Here is a 25,081-nt window from a genome sequence, read left to right on the forward strand (position 1 = left end):
AAAACATGTAATTAAATTTCAAATAACCCCCAATTTAGTAATGACCCTGCAGTTATATTTAGTATCATAAGCTAAAAGATTTGAAAAAGATTCCATCTTTTTTTAGATTCATAGTATGTCTTGTTTTCTTTTCTCCTTTGTTGTTCCCTCAGTAATTCTTTCCAAATCTTTCACTTTTCTGTTTTCTATTTGCAGGAGACTACATTGTACCAGGAACTATATTCACATGCACTTATTTGTTTCATTCATGCTGAGGGCTTCAAGCATCTTTATTAAGGATAAAGTGGCCCATGATCACGTGAGCATGAAAGAGCTGGAATCATTTATGATGGTTGATCCACAAAATACAATGATAGCACCTTCAATGGACAAATCACAATATGTAAGTATCATCTGTTCCTGACTAATTAGAACCACTTTCTAAACATATATATAAAAAGACACAAGAATGCCACCATTGGGCTGTTACTTGGCTTATCTTGACTGTTTGAAAATACTTCCATGAATACAAAGAGAACATCCAGCACATTTTCTCTGTCATTGATTTTATTGCTTCATCTAATCTCTTTAGATCTCTACTTTGATTTACTCATCCCTTGCTCATTTCCTGCGCAAAAAAAAAAAAAAAAAAAAAAAAAAAAATGGATGGAATTTTCCATTCAGAAAATCTCTGGGGTAACAATAACAAAACAAGACAAAAAAAAAAAAAAAAAAAAGACTGACTTACCGAAATATGTTTCTTATGACATGTATAGAAAATTCAATATCATTATGTGCTCTTTATTCTGAGCTGCTCATCAAATCATAGGACTTCTGGGCTGATAGTGACTGCTCTTGATTAACATGTTCCTATTCTCCTAAAGGTGCTTTCCCTCTCTATTCCATTGTTTCTATATCTATTCTCTAAATAGGAAAAAAAATCTCTAGTCATTACCTAGTTAACATAAAATTAGTATATTGCTCAAATAATGAGCCTGAATTTTCTCAATTAGTAGAGAGTAAAAGCACTCACTCATGAATTCATAATGTTGGGCTTCTGAAGCAATAGTGTGTCCAGGAGAATTCCAGAAATCTGATCCTTAGCAACAAGAGTGACAAAAAGAGATCTTTTTTCAGTCAACACCTGAATTTATTCATCAGTTTGTTAGTTTCCTAGGGGAATGATTTTCTCTCTCCTCACTGATGAATTTGTATTACTAAACAATTAGAATGTAAACTCTTAGGGCCAACACTGTTTCTTCATATCCCTTGTTTATCACAGCGTCAAGAATAGAGTAGGAGCTTAATAAATAAATGCTTGATGACAACTATTATCTTTGAATTTCTTAGAGAAAATATGCTTAAAATGCAATTTTGGTATACATTATTGTGTAAAATGGTACAAAAAAAGCATAAAAAGAAGACCTAGTCCTGAAGGTAGAAGTTTTGAATCGTGTTATGTTATTATTTAATTCAGCTGGGAGTTCTGGCATGAAAAAAATAATCCTTTTCATTATTTTCTACAGGTGTGGTGCAAGATTGCTGTTGTGATGTTTATTTACTTCTTGGCCACAAACTACTATTGGATTCTAGTGGAAGGCCTATACCTACACAGTCTCATCTTTGTGGCTTTCTTTTCAGATACCAAGTATCTTTGGGGCTTCACCTTGGTAGGCTGGGGTAAGGTTTTAACTTTCTTTTTTCATTTGATCTCTAAGATTGAATAATTGTGCTCACACATTTTTTCTCCCTGTCCCTCTTTTCCTTTATCACCTATATGGCCTTGCATCATCTTTCTCTCTGTGATCTCTACCCCCCCCCCGTCTGTGTGCATATAAATATAGATATAGATATAGACATTTGTATATGTGTACATATTATATGTAGGTGTGAATATATATAAATATATATGTGTGTGTGTGTAAAACACCATATATATCCACAGATATGTATTTCTATATCTCTTTGTCCATTTCTTTCCCTAACTTTCTCCTCTGTACTCTTTTTTTGTAATATTTAAAGATATGTAAATACCAAAGAGAAATGAGTCAATCTTTCTTTACAAATAACACAATACTTTTTTGTGTTTCATTTTTAAATCAATGAATATGCTAATACCTTTACTCCCTAATCTGATTAATTAGTACTGAGTCTTTCTAAAGGAAGGAATTTTTTCTACCCAAGGCCATTGAGCAAGAATTTTTTGTAGTAAATATTTGACCGAAATGTTTGCAACTTCTAAATTTGCAAGTTATAAATCTGGTATTTCTTGAGTTATCAAATTAATTCATTCCAGAATCTCAGCAGTTTGTGATGCTAAATCTAGAGGAATTATTGAGAAAGTCCCTCTTTCATTTGTAGACTCCAACAAATAGATTCCCATATTCCTAGGTTATTAAGTCATAATGCCAGAAATTATATTATGGGATTATTTGTCCCTTAAATTACATGAAGAGATTCAAGGAAGACAGTATATAAACACATCCATTGTTGTTGAAGAGAAAGAACAGAATAAAATTTAGTGAAAGGAAGGGGGGGGGAACCAGAGAGAGAGAAAGAGAGACAAAGAGAGAGAAGAAACAAACAAATGAAGGAAAGGAAAAAGAAAGAAGGAAAGAAGAAAGAAATAAGTGATAAAGTAATAAAAATAAATTATACAAGTTATTTCTAAGTGATACAGTGGATAGAGCACTAGGCCTGAAGTTAGGACAATTAATCTCCATGAGTTCAAATCTGGCCTCAGACACTTAGTGGCTATGTGACCCTAGGTAAATTATTTAACTCAGTTTCCCCATCTGTAAAATAAGCTGGAGAAGGAAATGACAAATCATTTCAGTATCTTTGTCAAGAAAATCTCACCTGGTGTAATGAAGAGTCAAATATGATTAAAAAGAATCTGAACAACTTATTGTCACCTCCCCTAAATTATAAGGTTAATGGTCAAGTAATGGAAAGGTAGATGGTTAAGTTACACTGCATAGGACGTGAATTGAAAAGAGAAATCACATATTCCACTATTTCTAAAATGATCAGTTTTTTAAAAAAAGATTATTTATTTATACTTAAATAAGGTATTTAAAGGGATTAGCATAAACCCTCTTCATGACTGATTAATTTTCACAATGAAATTAGCTGGATGTTAATTTTAATAGAAAGCTTAAAAATATCCTTCAAGACATATAGCCTGTCAGTACCTTCCAAAGAATCCTCAAAATAAACTCACCCATTTTATTGCTAATCTTGCTAATTAATTAAAAATCATTAACATAAAATAAGATCAATTGCATGGTTCATTTTGCTATGATACTACATTCATGAAGAAATGATAATGATATAAATAAAAGTATAGTTCCAGAGGCACTCTCCCTTTGTTTAAGAAACCCTCATGAGTTTCATTACTAGGTAATAAAACCAAAGAATATTGCTTTTTATTGTAGCCAAACCCATCTAACCTCTTGTGATATCCTTAATTCTTTCAAACAATTACCCAAAACTCTTACAGTCTCTTACTAATATGCATTCAGTTTGTAGGCTTTGTAAAGAACTGTGCTAATCAACCTGCCTTACTATGATGTGGTTTTCATTAAAACTTGAGATAGATTTTTTTAAAGTGTTCTCAATTTTATTTCTGATTAATTTAGGGTTGGGTTAGATTTCCTGTTGTTTTTTGTTCTTGTTATATGTATTGTGTCTGTTGGTAGCCAATTTGCTCTAGACTGCCTGAAGTTACTTTCTAAGAAAGACTACATTCTGAGAAAGATTTCAAAAATTAAATATACTCCAAAGTGGCTATAAATGATATTTTTAAATTATAAACACAAATGAATACATAAAAGGACACTGTAGTCTAAAGACTTCCCTGCTGTTCAGGCTATTAGCTGTATTGTATGATTATCCTCACCACTTGCTCCTTGGAAAAGTCCCATGATCATATTGTTTGGAAATAAAGTATATGCTTGATAATTAAAGGCATCAATAAAAATATTAAAAACAAATGCAACAAAGGGTCTACTTGTGGAATATTTTATGCAAATTAAACTTGGTTTTTAAAATGTTTATTTTCATTTAAATCTTTTCCTTATTATGTCCCATTAATTTTTAATCAATCCATGCCCTATCCTTGTGAGAAAAAGTAAAGAGAGAGAATTGAATTTTTTTTTCAACAAAACAAAGCAAAACTATATATTGTAACATATGCTGTATCCCTAGTCCTCCATTTCTTCAAGAACAGCAGAAAGTAAATTTTTCTCAACTTTTCACTAGGGCCAATGTTAGTCATTAAACTTACTTTGACTTCAATTTTGGGTTTTGTTCCTTTTATTTATATTTTTGAAGTCACATTTCATATTGCTTTCCCAGTTTTGCTTACTCTATCTTTTTTTTTTAAATGAACACATTTTTATTTAAGGAATTACAGTATTCTGAATAATCTTTCAAGACATAGAGCACTTATTGCTACAGAATATAATGATATGTTTTTCCTTTTACAATTTTGTTGTCAACATCAATGATTTCTATTTATACTTTTCCATACTTAGAAATAAAGGGGGGATGATAAACATATTCCTTGGTGATAAAAACTTTCCAATTACACGAACATCTTTGGATTCCTTTTTTTTTGAATGAAGCATAAACTCATGCAAAATACACATCAGTTCATGTAAATCTTTCCAGGCCTTTCTAAAATCAACTTCATCATGATTTCTATAGAACAATAATATTCCATTACCTTCATGTCAAACTTCGTCAGCCATTCCCCAATTGATGGGCATATACTTCCAATTCTTTGCTAGCAAAAAGAGCTGTTACAAACATTTCACTGTGAGAATGGAAATTTCTCTCTGATTTTAAAGGAAGCATTTCATTTTTTCATAATTGTATCAAGATTAGTATTACTCTTTTTTTCTCTAACAAATTTATTTGTTTTTAAAACATTGTTTTATGAATCATGTTGGGAGAGAAAAGCCAAAGCAAAAGAAAAAAAATCATTGAAGAAGAAGAAGAAGTGAACATGCTTGTGTTGATTTACATTCAGTCACCTTAGTTCTTTTTCTGGTTACACTTGGCATTATCCATTCAAAGTCTAATGAGATTGCTACAGATCATCAAACCAGTGAGAAGAACCAAGTCTTTCATAATTGATTATCACACATTCTTGCTGTTATTGTGTACAATGTATTCTTGGTTCTGCCTGTTTCACTCACATCAGTTCATGTAAATCTTTCTAGGTCTTTCTAAAATTAACTTCATCATGATTTCTATAGAACAATAATATTCCATTACCTTCATGTATCACAACTTCTTCAGTCATTCCCCAACTGATGGGCATATACTTATCTTCCAATTCTTTGCTACCAAAAATAGATGCTACAAACATTTTTGCACATGTGGGTTCTTTCCCCCTTTTATGATTTCCTTGAGGTATAGACACAGTAATGACACTGCCGAGTCAGAGAGTATGCACTGTTTTATAGACCTTTGGGAATAGTTCCAAATTGCTCTCCAGAATGGTTAGATCATTTCACAATGCCACCAACAATGCATTAATGTCCCAGTTTTCCACATCCCCTCCACCATTTATTTTTTCCTGTCATCTTAGCCAAGCAGAGATGTAAGGTGGTATCTCAGAGTTGTTTTAATTTGCATTTCTCTAATCAATAGTGTTTTAGATAATTTCTCATAAAGCTATAGATGGTTTTAATTTCTTCATCTGAAAATTGTCTGTTTATATCTTTTGACCATTTATCAATTGGGGGATGACATATTCTTATAAATTTTGCATAGTCCTTTACATATTTTAAAAATGAGACCTTTAACAGAAATACTGGCTGTAAAGATTTTTTCCCAATTTTGACCTTCCCTTTATCTTGTTTCCATTGGTTTTGTTTGTTCAAAACCTTTTCAATTTAATGTAATCAAAGTTGTCAATTTTACCTTTTATAATGTTCTCTAGTTCATCTTTGCTCATAAATTCCTCTCTTCTCATGATAGGTAAATAATCCCTTGTCATCTTAATTTGTTTATGGCATCATCATTTATGCCCAAATCATGTGCCCATTTTGATCTTATTTTGGTATGGAGTGTGAGATGTAGGTCTATGCCAAGTTTATGACATATTATTTTTTCATTTTCCCAGAACTTTTTGTCAAATAGTGAGTTTTTATTCCAGAAACCAATGTTTGGGGGTTTATGAAATACTAAGTTACTACAGAACTTGATGATTGTGTTGTGTGAGTACAATTTATTCCACTGATCTACCACTCCATTTTTAGCCAGTACCAAATGGTTCTAATGATTGCTGCTTTATAATATGGTGCTGCTAAATATTTTTTTCACTAATTCCTTTGACATTTTGTTCTCCCAGATAAAGTTTGTTACTATATTTTCTAGTTCCATAAAGTAATTTTTGAGTAGTTTGATTGGTATGGTAGTGAACTAGTAGACCAATTTAGGCAGAATTGTCATTTTTATTATATTAGCTCAGCCTACACATAAGAAATTGATATATTTCCAATTGTTTAGATCTGACTTTATTTGTGTAGAAATGTTTTGTAATACCCCAAAGTATTTTATTTTGTCTATAGTAATTAGAAATGTAATTTCTGTATCTCTTGCTGATAGACTTTTTCAGAAAGATATACAAATGCTACTGATCTGAATGGGTTTATTTTACATCGTGCAACTTTGCTAAAAGCCATTAAATGTTTCCGGTACATTTTTGGATAATTATCCAGGATTCTCTAAGTATATCATTAGCAAAGAGTGATAGTTTTAGTTCATCATTGTCTATTGTAACCAAAATTTATAATACAATAGTGAATAATAGTGGTGATAATGGGCATCCTTATTTCACCCCCATCTTATTCTGAATGTGTCCAATTTCTTTTCATTACAAATAAATGCTTGCTGTTGATTTTACATAGATACTACTTGTTATTTTAAGGAAAGCTTCCTTTAACCCTATGCTCTCTAGTGTTTTTAATAGGAATGGGTTCTGTTCTTTGTCAAAAACTCTTTCTGCATCTATTGAGATTATCATATGATTTCTGTTGATGTTGTTAATGATATGGTTGATTATTATGATAATAGTTTTCTTGATATTTAATCAGCCTCCTGGCATAAATCCCAATTGGTCATAGAGTGTTATCCTGCTGTAATCTCTATGCTTTTAGTTTATTTAATATTTTTACAACAATATTCATTAGATAATTTTTCTGTAATTTTCTCTTTCTGTTATGGTTCTTCCTGGCCTGTGTATTAATGCCATCTTTGTGTCATAGAAGGCATTTGGCAGTACTCCTTCTTTACTTGTGTTTGCAAATAATTTACATAATATTGGAATTAATTGTTCTTTAAATGTTTGGTAGAATTCATTTGTGAATCTATCTGGCTCTGGAGATTTTATCTTAGGGAGTTTGTTAATGGCTTATTCATTTTTTTTCTAAAATGGGATTATTTAAGTAGTTTACTTCCTCTTCTGTTAACCTGGGAAATTTATATTTTTGTAAACATTCATCCATTTCAGTTAGATTGTCAGACTTGCTGCCAAACAATTGGGTAAAATATCTGCTAATTGTTTTAATTTCTTTTTCATTGGTGATAAAAATCACCTTTTCATGTTTGGTGCTGGTGATTTGTCTTTTTCTTTCCTTTTTCTGAACAAATTAACCAAAGGTTTATCTATTTTGTTGATTTTTCATAAAACCAACTCAGTTTAATTAATAGTTCAGTAGGTTTCTTAGTTTCAATTTTATTAATCTCTCCTTTGAGTTTCAGAATTTCTAATTGGTAATTAATTGGGGGGGGTATACTTTGTTTTCTTTCTAGCCTTTTTAGTTGCATTTTAATTGCATTTCATTGATCTCCTCTTTCTCTATTTTATTCTTGTAACTATTTAGAGATACAAAATTTCCCCTAAGAACTGATTTGGCAGCATCCTGTAGGTTTTGTTATGTTGTCTCAGAATTGTCATTCTCTCGGATGAAATTATGAATTGTTTCTGTGATTTGTTGTTTAACTCACTCATTTTTTAGAATTAGGTTATTTAATTTCCAATTGGTTTTTAGTCTATCTTTTCATGGCCTTTTATTGAATATAATTTTTATTGTATTGTGGTCTGAAAAGGAAACATTTATTAATTCTACCTTTCTGCATTTGATTGTGAAGTTTTTATGGCATAATATATGGTCATTTTTGTGTAGGTGCCATGTACTACTGAGAAAAAGTGTATTCCTTACTGTCCCTATTCAATTTTCTCCAGAGGTCTATCTTATGTAAGTTTTCTAGGATTCTATTAGCTTTCCTTGTTCCTTTCTTGTTTATTTTGTGGTTAGATTTGTCTGATTCTGAGAGGAGAATGTTGAGATCCCCCACTAGTATAGTTTTGTTGTCTATTTTTTTCTGTAACTGGATTGATATTTTCTAGAAATTTGGTTGTCTACCAATTGATACATATACATTTGGTATAGTTACTATTTCATTGTTTATGGTACTCTATCAAAATGTACTTTCCTTCATATCTATTTTAAGATCTATTTTAAAATTTGCTTTATCTCAGATCAGATTTACTACCCCCGATTTTGTTACTTCAGCTGAAGCATAATAAATTCTGTTGTAGCCTTTTACCTTTACATACATACACACACACACACACACACACACACACACACACACACACACACATACACACACACTCTTTCTCTCTGTATATATATAATGTATCTATATATGTGTGTGTGAAATGTGTTCTGTTAAAACAACATATAAGATTCTGTTTTTAATCTACTCTGCTATTCCATTCCATTTTATAAGAGTTCATTCCATTCACATTCACAGTTATGACTATTAGCTCCATATTTCCCTCCATCCTATTTTTTGTTCTGTCTTTCCACCCTGTCTTTAGTCAGGTTTTGGAATATTCTTCTCTAAAATGTAATCTTCTCTTATTGAGTTTTTCTTGGGATTCTCTGGAAGCAACTTTTCTTTCAAGTTCAGTAATCACCCCAAATGCAGCCAGGGGTTAAACTCCAAATCCTTTATTGTCTCTTTCCAAGTTTTGTTTTCTTTCCTGTGGCCCTTTTGACTTTCTCAGAGGCCTTCTGTAGTTTTGATTCCAAGAGCTTGAGCTCTGACTACTGAATCTCCCCAACTGAATCTGGTTGAGGCTCCTAGCTTATATATGCTCTCTTAAAGGTATGAATCTTATGGAACTATAGTAAGTACTAAATACATGTACTGAACTAGAGAACTATTAAGCACTATGCTAAATTAGATAACTATTGTCTCTATCAATTTCACTGATTTAGCACCTTGTTTCAAGTTCTGGCCCATAACAAGTTTTGTTCATTTTTTTTTTTACCCACCCCACCTACTACCTTATCTCCTATCACCCATCCCCCCTTCTCTTAGTAGTATTTTTAACCCACTCTTCCCACTACATTTCCTTCTATAATACCTTCCCCCTTTCTTTTACCTTTTCTCCTTGTGTTTCTGCCCTCCCTTCTATCCTGTCCCTCGATTTTCTTTCATCTTTCTCCTCCTACTTCCTAGCTTACTTTTTCATTAATATTCCCAGTGACTGATTAGCACATGGCTTTATACATAGCTCATAACTAGAAAATGCTATGTTCATCTATATTCATTCATTATTTTTGTTAGATTTCCACATATCTTGAATATTTGTTTTAAGGACTTATTCCCAATCAATGGTTTCTTTTCAAATCCTAACTCCAATGATTTTTTTAAAGCAAAGGCCCTTCATTTTCATGTGACTAAGATGATCTATTTTATTTTGATATTGCTTCTATCCCTTGTTTAAGTACTCAGACTTAGCCACAGTATGAAAAGTATCTATTATAATTTTCTTCTGTGTATATGTATAATCTTTAATGTTTAGAATGTGAATAAATGTTTATTTTATTGAGGTACATGGTGTAAGATGTTTGAGTAAATTTAACATTGGCCAAATTGTTTTCTATCAGTTCTTATCTTCCCTGAAGTAGTTATTTTCATTGAACAACAGATTAGTGAGTTTGATTTTTTTCAAGAAATTGCATATTTAGTCTGCTCTTCTTTTTTTATTTTAACTGGTATCAAATGGTTTTGATGATTACTGAGAACTGAGGTATTTTTTGTCACCCTATTAATCTCTCTTTTGTTTCATTAGTCTATACCTATCCAATGGCCTATATAACATAACCCAGGTTAGTCATTGTGTTCCTTCCCAAATCAAATGTCACTCTTTCTGTTATATAGACCACTATAAAACAGATCTGAGAATCTGAAGATAATGAATAACTTAAGTACCAGTTAGTTTTTAATTTATCATATCAGCATCACTAAAGAAGAAACCAAATTTTTGAAAGAAAAAAAATCAAAGAAATCAAAGTTTGAGTTCTGCCACTAATTGTCCATATGACTTTTTATAAGGCTTTTTTTAGCAGCATGGAATCTATTTTCTCTTATATTAAATGCAGAGTTTACATTAAATGCACTAAATGCATCAAATACTCCTCTAGTTCTAAAATTTCTGATTATTGCTTCTAGATAACATATAAATTCCTCATTTTAGCTTTTTGTGCAGCTAGATGATGTAGAGGACAGAGTGCCAGGTCCAGAATCAAGAAACCTCATTCTGCTTTACATACTTAATAGTTGTTTGACCCTAGCCCTTTTTGTCTCAGTTATCCCATTTGTAAAATGATCAGGAAAAGGAAATAACAAATCGCTTCAGTATCTTTGTCAAGTAGAGACAACAGAACAATAAAAATTTACCTTTTTAAGCTCTATACAATCTGGTCCCAGTTTGCCTTTCCAGGCTTGCTGGACATTACTTTCTTATACATTGTGATTCAGGTAGATTTGCTTTCTCTCTGTTCTTCATATAGAGAGCTCTATCTTTTGTTTCTAAACATTTATGGAACTGGCTGTTGCACATACCTGTAATACATTCCCTCTTTACCTCTACCTAATAGTTAGCTCTTTCTTAAAGTCATAATACAAGCACCATATACTGCATGAAATTATTTCTGATCTCACCCTTATTAGTACTCCCTTTCACAAACCACCTTCTATTCATCTACTTTTATACATTTGTATTTATTTATTTAAATTTATGCAGTATAGATATATATGTATGTATGTATGTATGTATGTATGTATGTGTTACATTAGAGTATAAGTATAGAGCTGTTTCATTCTTTTTACCTATATTCCTGGAATGCATAGGGTCTGACAATACATTTAATTGATGTGGAAGAAACATTAACCTTAAATAAAACAAACAATATTTTCATTAAATTGTTTTTTTTAAAGAATGTTAAGATATGAGAAAATGTATCATTTTTATCATTATATAATTTTGCTTGCCTTTCACAGTTTCTGCCCAATATTTTGCAATGTGTTAAAAGGTGGGAGTGACTGGGATAAAAGCAAAATTATTCCATTTATTTAGATATTGGTATTTTCAGAACAGAAATACAAAAATGATCAAATACATGGGCAGAGATGTGAACATTAGAAAAGAACAAATATATTTCTTCCTTTGTAAAAAGAGGAATAAAGATGATATGTGTGTGTGTGTGTAATAGAGAAAATCAGCCTTTCCTACCCTCCCCATATACATACATATATATATATATATATATATATATATATATATATATATATATATATATATATATATATATATACACAGAGAGAGACAGAGACAGAGACAGAGACAGAGAGACAGAGACAGAGACAGAGACAGACTGACTCTAAAATCCAGGGTAAGTAGGAAATAGGGTCATCAACCATGGTAGTAATATTAGGAGGTGTTAGGGATCAAGGCTAGGAAATTGAGAAGGGAAGAAAAAGGTTGGGGAGAATTGATATGAAGTACATAGTAGGGAATCAATAAGAGTTCAGTGTCTTGCCAGACACTGAGGTTTTCATATCTCTAACAATTGACCAAAAGTGGAAAATAGACAATTCATATTTTTGTAATATACTGCTTCTTTGCCTCTGCCTGACAGACTTAAAATCTTTCTATGTCACAATCCAAGAACCATCTACCACATGTTTTCCCATGAAGAAATATTTAATATGGTTGTCTTTTGGATTCATTGAAAATCTCTGGGTAAATGGAAATGTGCATCTCTATTGAAGACCAAAAAAGTACACTGAATTTGGGAAACTGGCCAAATTTGAGAATCTTCATATTAGCTTCATAGGTCCCAGGTTGCTAAAGAACAGAATTATAGCTTTATCATACTTTTGACACTTGTTTATGATATCCTTGAAAGCTTCATCAAGAAGAAAAAGAAATTGTTTTTAAAAGCTGAATATCAAAATAGATTTAGCCAAAGTTGTTAGAATGGGGAAGAATAACTTCATTTTACTCTTTAATTTTTTAAAAATTACCCAAAAAAGTAGTAGGTCTACTAATTAATAAATAAATAAGTGTTTAGTGACTAAGTTATCAGACTTCTTAAAACTAGCTAAAAGACAAAAAGGCCATTAGGAAGTAATAGAGGCTTTTCTTTGGGAGCAGAAATCTTTGAGAAATTTGCTTATGGAATACCTGATCAGATGCTTGATATCAAGTTCTAAAAAAAGAACTAAACTTGAAGAGGGACAGAGTCTAGATGGAGGAAAATAGACAGGACATTGCCTGAACTTTCCCCAGCTTCCTTCAGAATCAACATTAGATCAAGCCTCTGAAGAGATTTTGGAGTGACAACACCCACAAATATTCATAATGTAATAATTTTCCTGCTTAAGATATCTCAGAAGGACTTCAGGAAAGGTCTGTCTCAACTGTGTAGAGGAGAACATGACCTAATGTGCATCAGCAGGCCCAGTGAAGAGGCCTAGTGAGGGGAAGCTACCAGGAAGCTCTTAGCCAACATATAGCAGTGTTGGCTACTCTGTCTTGGTTCAGCAAGCCAGTGGATTTGCATCACAGTGGTGAGACCACTCACATCACTACAGGAGACAAATTGTGATCCTCCAAACCCCAGCATAGTGAGGCTCACTAAGTGCAGTGGGGAAACCTGCAGCACCACCAGCCCTAATGCAGTTAGTGAGAAGCCTCTGGCACCCTAACACCCTGCAAAGGAAGCAAAGGACAAATTGCTCTGTGCCCTAGGAGCAGACCTCAAACTTTACAAATGAGAAAAAAGGCAAAAAGAGTTCTGACCATAAAGAGCTACTATAGAGACAAGATCAGAATACAAAGTCAGAAGAGGGCAAGAGAGGCAAAATGCCTTCAGGTGAAGTCTCAAAAGGAGATATGAACCGTTTTTTAGTTCAAAAGACTCTCTCAGAAGAGTTAAAAAAGGATCTTAAAAGAGAATTAGAAGTGAAATGTAGAAAAGAAATGAGAGCTATGTAACAAAGTCATGGTTTGAAGAAAAAAGTCAACAGCTTTACTGAAGAAAACAGCTTTCTTAAAAAATAAATTTGGTGAAATGGGAAAAAATATACAGAAGAAAACAACTTCTTAAAAATAAGTTTGATGAAATGGAAAAAGAAAACAATTCCTTAAAAAATAGGACTGGCCAAATGGAAAAAAATCCACTGAACAAAACAACTCCTTTAGGAAAGCAATTGGCCAAATGGAAAATAAGGTAGAAAAGCTAACTGAAGAAAATAATTCACTAAAATTTAGAATTGGACACATAGAGGTGAATGATATAATAACATATCAGGAAGCAGTAAAACAAAGTTTTTTTAAATTAAAAAACAGAAGAAAACTTAAAACATCTCATTAGAAAAACAGCTGGCATGGAAAATAGATCCAGGAGAGAGAATCTAAGAATTATTATATTACTTGAAAGCCACAATGAAAAATAAAACAGTCTAGACAACATCTTTCAAGAAATCTTTAAGGAAAACTGCCCTGATATTCTAGAATCAGAGGGTAAAATAGTCATTGAAAGAATCCAGCGATTATCTCCTGCAAGAGACCCCAAAATGAAAACTCCATGAATTATAGTATCTAAATTCCGTTATTATCAGATCAAAGAAAAAGTATTGCAACTGCCAGAAGGAAACAATTCAAATATTGAGGAACTATGCTCAGGATTATCCAAGACCTAGAAGATTCCATAATAAAGGATTGGAGGGCATGGAATGTGATGTTTTGGAAGGTAAAAGAGCTTGAGCTATAACTCAATCAATTACCCAGAAAAATTTTCAGGAGAAAAGATGGTCATTCAAGGAAATGGGGAGTTTTCAATCATTTCTGATGGAAAGACCAGAAATGAACAGAAAATTTGATCTCCAAATGCATGACTCAAGAGAAGCATAAAAAGGTAAACAGAAGGAAAAAAAAAACTGTTTTATAAAGTTTAAAATGTTTACATCCCTACCTGAGAATTGTTTCTATATCACGGTATACTTTGAGAAGAGGTATACTTTGAGAGTGTAAGTACAAGTTGATTTTTATAGGACTATATTAAAAAGAAACTAAGGTTGGAAAAGGTATTTTATTGAGAGAAGTGGAAAGGAGAGATAAAATGAGATAAGAAAATAAAACTATACAGACCTGTTCAATCTTATCTATCTATACTTCATATAGAACTTCTTTCCTACTATCATCTTTATAATCGTAGAGTTGGAATGGATATGTTGTCCAAGCCATATCTGAATAAAAACTTTTTTTTATTTTTATAACCTGCCCAACACTTGGAAGTGTTAAGTAAAGAGAAATCCCTGTCTTCTGAGATAGCTTGTTGCAATCCTGAAGCTCATTTTTTGCTCCTATTTGAGTCTTCTGGGCACAAGCAGAGCAACCTAAATACTTTTTCTACATATCAAGTCTTCAAATATTTGAAGATAACTTTTATAGCATCTTTTCTCATCTTCCTAACTCTTCTATCCTCCAATTCAAAAGTTCCCAAGTCCTTCCACTTTTCTGTCACCTAATAATTTTTGTTCACTATAGACTTCCAAACTTTTTCATCACTCCTCAAACATTCCATGGTTTTCCCTTCCTCCATCCTTTCAGCTGAGAATCTTGATTGTCAGGCTATTTGTTGAGAGCTCCTCCTTCTTTCCTCCTTATCTCATATCACTTAGATGCCTTTCGTCAGAGCCTTTTTCCATAGTGACCTTTATGTAGTCTCTATCAATCACCCTCATCAATTATACCCTTTTCTCTCTAGGTTTTTATCATTATTTTTTCCTTATTTTCTCACTACTTTCTTACTACTCCTATGTTTCTTTTGCTGAGTCTTCATACAGAACATACTTGCTAACCAATGAACTCCCTCAGGGTTCTGTCCTAGATATTTTTTTCTTCTCTCTATATTATTTCACTTGTGGATCTAATCAATTCCCATGTATCATCTCCTTGCTGATGATTTTCAAATCAGCTCAGAACTGGCTCTAACTTCTTTGCAGACTTCTAAGGTCTCACATCTTCCACCTCTTATTGAATATCTCAAACTAGGTAGTCCATAGACATCTTAAAAACAGCACGTCCCATCTGAATTTATTATTCACTTCTCCCCCCACCAACAAAAACAAAAACCCTTTTCCCAGTTCCTACCATTCCTTTTACTTGGAAGGCACTACTCCTCTCAGTAAGTCTGATTCAAAACCTAGGTATCATATTCAATTCCTCTTTTCCTGCCTGCTCTGTGTATATGTGTGTGTATGTGCATCTCTCTCTCTCTCTCTCTCTCTCTCTCTCTCTCTCTCTCTCTCTCTCTCTCTCTCTCTCTCTCTCTCTCTCTCTCTCTCTCTCTCTCTCTCTCTCTCTCTCTCTCTCTCTCTCTCTCTCTCTCTCTCTCTCTCTCTCTGTTTCTTCCTCCCTCTCTTCTTCCCTCTCCCCCTCCCCAACTCCCTTTTTCCTCTCCCCTTCTTCCTCTCCCTTTTCCTTTTCTATCTCCCCCTCTCCTTTCTTCTTCTTCCTCCCTTCTACCCTTTTCCTCCCCCCTCTGTCCCTCTCCTTCTCTCCCTCCAACTTCTCTGTCTCCTTTCTCTCTCTCCTCACTTTCCCCTTATCTCTTCCTCTTTGCCCCTCTTTCTCCTTTCCTCCTTTTCCCCTATTCTCCTCTCCCCTTTCTTGTTCCTCCCTCTTTCCCTCTCCATCTCCCTCCCCTCTCCTCCTGTCCCATTTCCCCCTCTCCTTATTTTCCTCCTTTTCTCCCCTGTCCTATCTCTCTCTGTTTCTCCCTTCCCTTCTCTCCTTTCCTTCCCCTCTTCCTCTCTCCCCTTTCCTTCTCTCTTTCCCTCCTCCCTCTCTCCCTTCCTTCCTTCCCCCACCTCTGTCTCTCTTCTCTCACTCTCTCATCTTGCACCAGATCCAATCTATTTTAATTTTAGCTCTATAATATCTCCCATATGTCCCCATCTCTCTCCTGTCACTATTACCACAACAGCATAGGCTGTCATCATCTCATACCTACATTAGTACAGTAGCCTGTGTATTTGTCCCTGTTTCAAGTCTCTTCCCATTCCACTTCATCCTTTATTCAGATGTAAAGTGATCTTTCTAAAGTACTGATCTGACTTTATTCAATATTATTCAAAGGCCATTGATTCTCTCTAACCTCCAGGATCATATAGGAAATCCTTTGTTTTTCAGTCTAACCTGTTCCTCTCCATTTTTCTAGTTTTCTTATATCTTACATGCATCATGCCACTATGATACATTGACACTTATCTCTGCACCTCTAACAAGACTCTTTGTTTTTACCTTATAGTATTTTCACTAATATTCTCCATACCAAAAATGGAGGAATGAAGGAATATCTTCCTTATTAGGAAAAAGACTTGCTTAGATTCCTTCTGTGCATTTATTATTCAAGAGGAACTAAAAGTTCTTTAAGATTTCACTGGATGGGGATTTTATTCTTCACTTTCTGATGATTTGTTAAATGACTTTACTTACATCAATTTTGCTGATTCATAATGGTAAAAGTGGGGAAAAAAAGAGAATCAGCTCTTTTAGAGGAATAGATAGTATCTTTGCCTTGGGCTATCTTAATCTAATTAAAGAGAAATACTGAAAATGGTTGTTATAAGACCCATTATCAGCTTCTTTTCATCATTCAACTTGTGCTTATTTTTATCTTTACATAAAATTATTATAGAATAAAAGCAAATGGTTTATAATGACTAAGTTTCTATATAAATATATGTGTGTATATGCAAGTGTATATATATATATATATATATAATGTATCATTTTATAACATATGGTTTTTATATATATATATATATATATATATATATATATGCATATAAATATATGAAATATATAATTATAGGGCATCTGGGTGACATAATAGAGCAAAGGAAAAAACCATGAAAATTCTTCCTTAATTCAGATCTAACCTCAGACACTTACTAGCACCTATGTGACCCAGGGCAAATCACTTATCCCTGTTTGCCTGAGTTCCTCATCTGTAAAAATGAGGTGTAGAAGGAAATGGCAAACTACTCTAGTACATGTGTATATGTATGTATGTGTAGTATATATTTATGTATCTATATCACTCTGTACCTACATCTGTAATCTCTATCTATCCATCTTTCTTTCTAATATATCCCTTTTCCTGTGGTCTTTTTCACTTAATTCTCATATAAGAAGTATTTCTAATTAATTGGTTCCACCTTGAGATCTTGTTGTTGTTATTTAATACATGATGCAAACTATGTAGTTGATATAGAATCTATAGGACATAAGTTCAAATTTAGGTCTGGCACTTTCAACCTTTGTAACTTTGGACAAATCACTACTTTTCTGAGCCTCCAAGTGAACCTGGACAAATCAATTTAACCTCGTTCTACCTCAGTTTTCTCAACTATAAAATGAAGATAATAATAGCTCTTACGCCAAGAGTTGTGTGAAGATCAAGTGAGATAACTTTGAAGTATTTAATATATTGCCTGGAACACAGAAGACAATATATGGATGTTAGCTATTACAAAATATTCAAAAATGTTTTATATAGAAAGTCAGAAATAAACATAAAAAGTGAATTAAATATATTTAAAAAAAAACTCTTCCCCCTTCAAATTAATATATGAGAATCATAAAATCATGTGACCTTAGTTAGGACTTATTTTATTTAAGGAGAGAAGAGATTGAAACAAGTGAAACAATTTCCTCAAGATCATATTGCTAGTTAGTATCAAAGACAGGACAAGAAAGCAGTCTCCCATTTGCTGGCCATTGTTTTCCTCTATACTAGTGCTTCTTAAACTTTTTCCACTAATAACTTTTCTCCTGATAATTTTTTTACACAATCCTGTGTATATAAAATAGGTATACAAATCAGACAGTTACTGATAACAGATCACAATCTCATGACCCCCACATTCAGTTATATGATCCCATCTGGCATCACAACCTACAATTTAAAAAGCTTTGCTCTATACAATATTGCTAATCCAAAGGAGAGATTATTTTATAGTATTTACACTGAAAACCATATTTTCAAGTTTAGGCAAGATTTGTTGGATATTTGTATGTGTTGGTTAATAATTCTCTTGTTGACAATTTTAATGACTTTGGCTTCTCTTTTAAAAATATGCAAGTTTTAGAAAGATAGTAGCTGCTAAGAGGGAAAAAAAGATTTGTCTATAAGTATGGAAAATAATTCATTAAAACATGGCAAGCATTATGGTTTTACAGAATATTATATGAGCCCATAAAGGAATATAAATTGAAGATGGTACCTTTTTTTGAAGAGTTTCTAACAGTTTAGTGAGTTTAAAAAATAATGTCTTGGGACAATTCCTTGACAGGAATTATTTGTGCTTATATTTACTATCTAGAATTTAACTCAATACCTGGTAAATAGTAGGTATTTAATACATATCTGTTGATACACTTGAAAAAGAAAAATGGAAGTATTTAGAAAGAGCCTGCCAATAGATAGATAGGAGAATACAAACTAAGTCCATAGAGACGGACAGAGCATAAATATAAGGCACAATCAGAATATGATTGAAGAAGTCATTAATATCCTCAAATGATAAAAAGTAAGGATTGCTATATTAAGTGAATCTGTAATGCTTTTAATCATTTGCTCTTCTTTTAAATAATGGCGCCTATTCATATAAAATTAGAAGCAAAATGTTGAGATCCTACCAATGTTTTTGCCCTTGGTCCTCTTAGTTATTTTCAGATATAGTTTTATCCTATAACTTCTCATACTTCAACTAAACCAGCTCCAATCTTAGGTTATCAGTTACAAGAAAAGCAAATGTTGGTGATATATTCTAGAGAAAGTGGTAAGTCATATGCATATAGTAGGGAGATTCAATATAATTTTCTGAGTGATATAATGAGAACCAAAGGAACTCTTCTAAAGCACAAGCATATCTTACATCTTTAAATTTGAGCCCAGTAAATATTTTTAATGGTAATTGTATATGGTTAAAAAGTCTAAAAATCAATATTATCATAAACAACTTTGTTGCTGTTGTTTTTACTTCTAGGATTTCCTGCTGTGTTTGTTGTGACCTGGACAGTGGTACGAGCAATGGTAGCAGATGAAAGTTAAGTGTAAAAAGAAAGGGGTAGGGGGGAGGAAATGTAATATTTTCAAAAGATGTATCTTTTAACACTTAACATGAAATTAAATGTTCTACAGAATATGCACCTAGTCTATTTGAGGCCTTTCCCTAAGTCTTGTTACAAGAAATATATATGTATTGCTGAGCCTCAGTTCATTCAGCTAGTAAAGGGAAACTGGAAGCATTTAAATAATAGTTAGCTGATTATCTCTCTCTGTGTGTGTATACATATGCATATACACCTATATACATAAATATAGCATCTGAAGGAAACTAATTATATTGTTTTTAATTGTTAATTTTTCTGAAGTTCAAAGTTCCCAGTCTGAGGTTTATAATACATGGAGAAGATAATGCTTGAGATTTTTTTTAATACTCTAAAACTTGATGATTCCTTTTTTTTTTTTAAACAAAAACACACTATTGAAGTGTAACAAAAGATACAATATTCTGAAAATTTCAATAAGTTCCAGTATAATATAGCATGCAATTTTGAAAGCACTTTCCTACATCCCTTTTCTATACAATTTTCCCTAAATAATTCAGGCTATATGCTCCTTTTTGTAGCTTTAATAGCATTGGTCTATAAGGATGTAACAGTAATTAGTCAGGGAAATTGCAATAGTTGAAAATAAATCTTTCCATGCTAAAGTGAAAAAAAAGTTTGAGAATCTTCCTCCTAAATTGTATACTATTGGAAACAGTGGTAACAAGGAAGCAGTAGAAATGCATTGTACTTGTGATTGTTATCAGCTATCCTTTACCAGACTGCTAGTCACTTGGTGAAATGCTTTTAATTGGCTTCAGGTGAACTTTTTGAAGACCCTCTCTTCCCACTTCCATGCCTCCCTACATCCCTAATTTGTGCATATTTCCCTCTAGGGGATGAATGATGGATGAAATTGAATTGTTCATTTTTCATCTTATTTCTCTGCTGAGCAATTATGAGTCAAAAAAGAAAAGAAAGTTTTATCTGGTACATGCACTTTGCTGTTTTTGTCTAAATCATTAGGGAAAAGACCATAATCTATGATTGTAGTTTTAAATGAGATGGATGGGTTTTTAATGTATTTAACATTAAGTGTCATGTCAAAAGCAGAGTATAATTAGTGTCTGTACATCCTATACATTTTATTATATCTATTTATATAGAGTGGATATAAGTATATTATAATATATAATACAAATGTATGTTATATAATTATATGTACCATAGTGGGATAATAATATAATAAAATAAATATAATATACTTGTATTATATCTAAATTTTAGATTCAAAACTAAAATCTAATTTCTTAATTAACTTAAATTCAATTATTACTTATTAGTTGTACACAGATTTGTAAAAGATGCTGATAGAGAAACAGAGTTAAAATAAAAGATTGTTCCTACCCTCATGGACCTTACTGTTCAATAGGAAGACAGAACACATACTCTAGTAACTAAACTAAATGGGGGGGCGTAGAATTGGTAAGTCAATATACATGGTGCAACCAAAGCATTAGGTGAGGCAAAATCAGAAAGTTATTGCCTTTTGATTGGTATTGGGGCAAGCTTCATACAGAAGTTTACATTTGAGGGTAAAGTTAAGAGTTTAAAATCTCCAATAGCAGCCATAATGATCATTCTTTGAATCAATGATTTCATTAAGTTCCATCCAAAAAGTCAAGATTCTTTTACTTATGAAAGCATAATTCACTCTAGAGCTACTAAATATTGTCATTTTCTTTTTGTATAAAATTGTCACTAATTTTGTCACTAGTAAGATCATTAATTTTATACTGCATTATTTTGTCTTGCAGCTAGTTTATAAACATAATAAAAATAAGATAAGCTATCATGATAAATAAATAGGTAAGATTTGAAAAGGGGGAAATGATCTTAAGGAAAGCCTAAATACCCATTATAATTATAAGGAAGGATATTCATTAAAGCATACAGCCAGTCATAAGTCATGAGAAGTCATGACCTTGCAAATAGTTCATCTTAATTGAAGAGTGTCGGTGATAATGATTAGGGAGTTGTATCAGATGAAGTTAAAAATCTAGAAGAACATTGGTTATGGGATACCTAATAACCAGACTAAGGAGCTTGGGCTTAAGAAATAGAAATTCTGAGTTCAATTCCAATCTTTGACACTTACTAGCTGGATGACCTTGGGCACTAAATCAATTAACTTTTATCTGTTTTGGTTTCTTCAGCTTTATAAGAGTGACAGTAATAACAGTTACTACTAATGATTTTCAGGAGGATTAAGTGAGATTGTATTTGTAAAGTTCTTTGCACAGTGCTGGCACATAATGGGCACTGTGTGATGTGTGTGTGTGTGTGTGTCACACACACATACATACTGTTACTATTATTGAATAAATGAAAGATTTTGATAGAGAAATGACATAAAAAGTTCTAGACATAATGAGAACAAGGTGGAAATAGTGTAAAAGATGGAATTGAATAGACTAATTAAATGGTAGTAATATTCCAGATTAAGAATTAGTGCTCAATGGAGACATACTCTAAATGTCTTGGCTCATGTCAAAGAAGAAAAGCTAAGATTCCCTTCTCTTTAAGTTAACTCACCAGAACCACAAAATGATGTTCTTTTCATACATCATCTCATTTGGTGCTTAGAACAACTCTGTGAGGTAAGTATAATATTTAAGATTATCCTCAAGTTTTAGATGAGGAAAACCAGGGTCAGGGAGATTAAGTTATTTGCCCAAATTTCCACTGCTGCTGTCATAAGTGGGATTTCAAGTCAGGTATCTCAGCTCCAAATCCATCAGTCTCTCCTCTATTAGGCCAAGTAGAAGAGAGAACATAGGTAGGAGAGGAATTACAAAGTTAGAATCAACAAGGTTTAGTTATAACTGTATGGGGATAGAGGTAGAAGCAAGAGGGGGTTAAAGGTAGAACTAGGGAGACTGAATAAATAGTGGTACTGTTAACAGAAGCAAGGAAGTGAGGAGGAGTAGGTGAGGGGCAAAAAGATCAGTTTTCTTTTAGAAATTTGGATTTGAGATACCAATGGAGTTACAAAGAAACAAAAAAGTCTGATAATTGAAACTATAGATGTGAGATAAGGATTTAGAGATCATTTATAAAAATTTTGATGAAAGCCTTGGGAATATAAGATTGATAAGAGAATATAGAAGGAAGAAAAGGAAAGAACCTTGGAAGACACTTAAAGGATACGGTTAAAAAAACAAATGATAAAACCTCAAATAAACTTCCACAGGGGGAAAAAAAAAACAAAACAAGAAATGTCAGTAAAATTCCTCACTTAGGGTTGATTTTCCCATGTTTTCCATAGGGTAATGAAAGCTATAGCAAATATTGAATTACGGTGATGTTTGTACCCAAAAGCTTAATGCTTTGAATTGCTTAAAAGATATGCAACCTTTTACTTGCATTAAAGTAAATTTTTGTTCAGCATAAAAATTCTCTAAAGAAGGAAAAAGTAGCTCTTATTGAGACACTAGTAATTGCTCTTCTCCTAATGAAATTTAGTCACCCAGTAGCAAAGAGCCATTCTGAGAGCTTTCTTAGATAACACATTTTCTGCAGATATGTAATAAAAATAGAGTGGGGATTTTTCTTTAAAAACTTCAATTCTTCTCCAGAACTCTCAAATAGGAAGGAAGGTATCTTTCAGCTCTTAAAGAAAAATTTACTCCTTCCTTGATCTAATGTTTGAGATTAGCAAATGCCCTTGATCAATTTCAATCTAAACTATCTCAGTCATTTTTTTCTTGAATTATGAATTATTACTCTGAATATGGACAAAAATGTGTCACTTGGGAAAAAAATTCATTTGTAAACCAGAACTGCATATATCAAATATGCTATGAATATGCTCTGAGCAAAGAAGAATAAAATAAGCTTCAATGTATTAGTTCAATTCCAATAACATTTATTAAGTGAGTACTATATGGTAAATGCTAAAGGAAATATGAAGATAAATGAAGCAAAAGCCCTGCCCTAATGGAGCTTATAATTTACATAAGGAAATATAATGTAAAAAAATAATAATTAGTGTTCTTTCTCCCTTAAAATGTATTGATGGAATGCAACTTTACTGAAAATGAAGTTTTAAATTTAGCTATTCAGGAGGAAGAAAAATACGTTATTGGGGGGGTACAATTTTTAATATATATATTGGATAAAATATTGAATAAAATGGGATAAAAAAGATATATTGGATCCAAACTAAATGTCAAATATATAAAACATATTATGATATAACTAAAATTATTGCACAAATCTTAAAGAATTTTCACACTCCCCCCCAAAATGATCAATTCCATATAGCACTGAACGAGTAAAAATTAGTAAGATATAGCACTCTGAGTGAGATCATTAATTTTTAAGGAGGCAGGTAGGTTGTTGTAGCCTTCTTTCTAGAGCCCCCAAGTTAGGATGACAAAACATACTGTCCTTTCTAGATCCTCCATGCCAGGGTGACTAAAATATACCTTCCTGAAATGGAAAGGGGGGGACTCCTAAGGATGGTGGGGAAATGGAGTCAGTCTATTTCAAAGGCTTTCTCCTTTTAATACCCTCATACTCTTATGTAATAAAAACACTGAGCCCAGTATATACTGCCCATGTGGGACCACATAAATAACTTGCTATTGTATGTAGTTTGCCACCTGGTATCACTCTTCTACCTTGTATCATTCTATTTCAATCACAACACAGGTTGTCACCACCTCCTGACTTCTCAGGAAGGCCGAGAATCCTTAGGGGAGATGAACCAGACATTGTTAGCAGATTCCCTCTGGGGTGAAGGGTCTTATACCTCACTCAGAGTTTCCCTACTGTCTGTGACCCTCTACAGTAGGTGGCTTAGTCTACAGAGCCCTGGGCCTGGAATCAGGAAAACCTGAGTTCAAATGCAACCTGACATTTATTAGCTATGTGATCCTGGCAAATCATTTAACCTCTGATTTAAATATAAGGAAGAAAAAAAATGGCAAATCATTCTAGTATCTCTATCAAGAAAACCATATGAATAGTATGCTCATTAGGAACATGAACAGTCAGATATGTCTCTATGACCAACAGCAAACTAATTTTTATCTGCTCTTTAATATAAGGAATTGATCTTTTGGGACAATAAGGAGGCAATATGTGGAAAACATTTAAGGAAGATGCTTTATAACAAATAAAAAAGTAGCAAGATGCAATTTTTCAATTATGCATTCTTTCTTGGCTTTTATTCTTACTTTAGGCTTATGTCAGAAACATGGAGTACACCAGTTTGCTGGCAGATGTAAAACCAACACTCCACTCCCTAAAAAATCATTTTGAGTAATGATGACACAAAGTAGAGAGAAAGAAACTTATAATTGAATGTTACCTTAAAAATCAGTGAATCCAACTCCCTTGTTTTAGAAGAATATTAAGTCAATAAAGATTATGCTACTTGCCCAAGGTCACTCAGAAACTTAGTAATGGTATGCAAAATAGAACCCAAATAATCTGCATTTCCAAGTACTTTCTTACTACAGCACATTGCAATCTCATACACAATTAGTTTCTTTTGTGTTTTTATTATTGGGTTTGTGGTCTTGGTCCAAA

The 25,081-nt window shown here is 32.7% G+C and overlaps 1 protein-coding gene across 1 annotated transcript in view; it reads left to right on the forward strand.

The window, feature by feature from the left end:
• The window catches only part of PTH2R (parathyroid hormone 2 receptor), a 108,130-nt gene that overhangs the window by 40,443 nt on the left and 42,606 nt on the right, over positions 1-25,081 (forward strand). The window contains exons 6-8 of the mRNA XM_074307697.1: positions 196-382; positions 1,506-1,659; positions 19,420-19,479. Of these exons, the coding sequence (XP_074163798.1) occupies positions 196-382; positions 1,506-1,659; positions 19,420-19,479 (401 nt within the window). The remainder of the gene's footprint in view (positions 1-195; positions 383-1,505; positions 1,660-19,419; positions 19,480-25,081) is intronic.

Source organism: Sminthopsis crassicaudata, chromosome 3 (genome assembly GCF_048593235.1).
Source record: "Sminthopsis crassicaudata isolate SCR6 chromosome 3, ASM4859323v1, whole genome shotgun sequence".
NCBI classification, from domain to species: domain Eukaryota; kingdom Metazoa; phylum Chordata; class Mammalia; order Dasyuromorphia; family Dasyuridae; genus Sminthopsis; species Sminthopsis crassicaudata.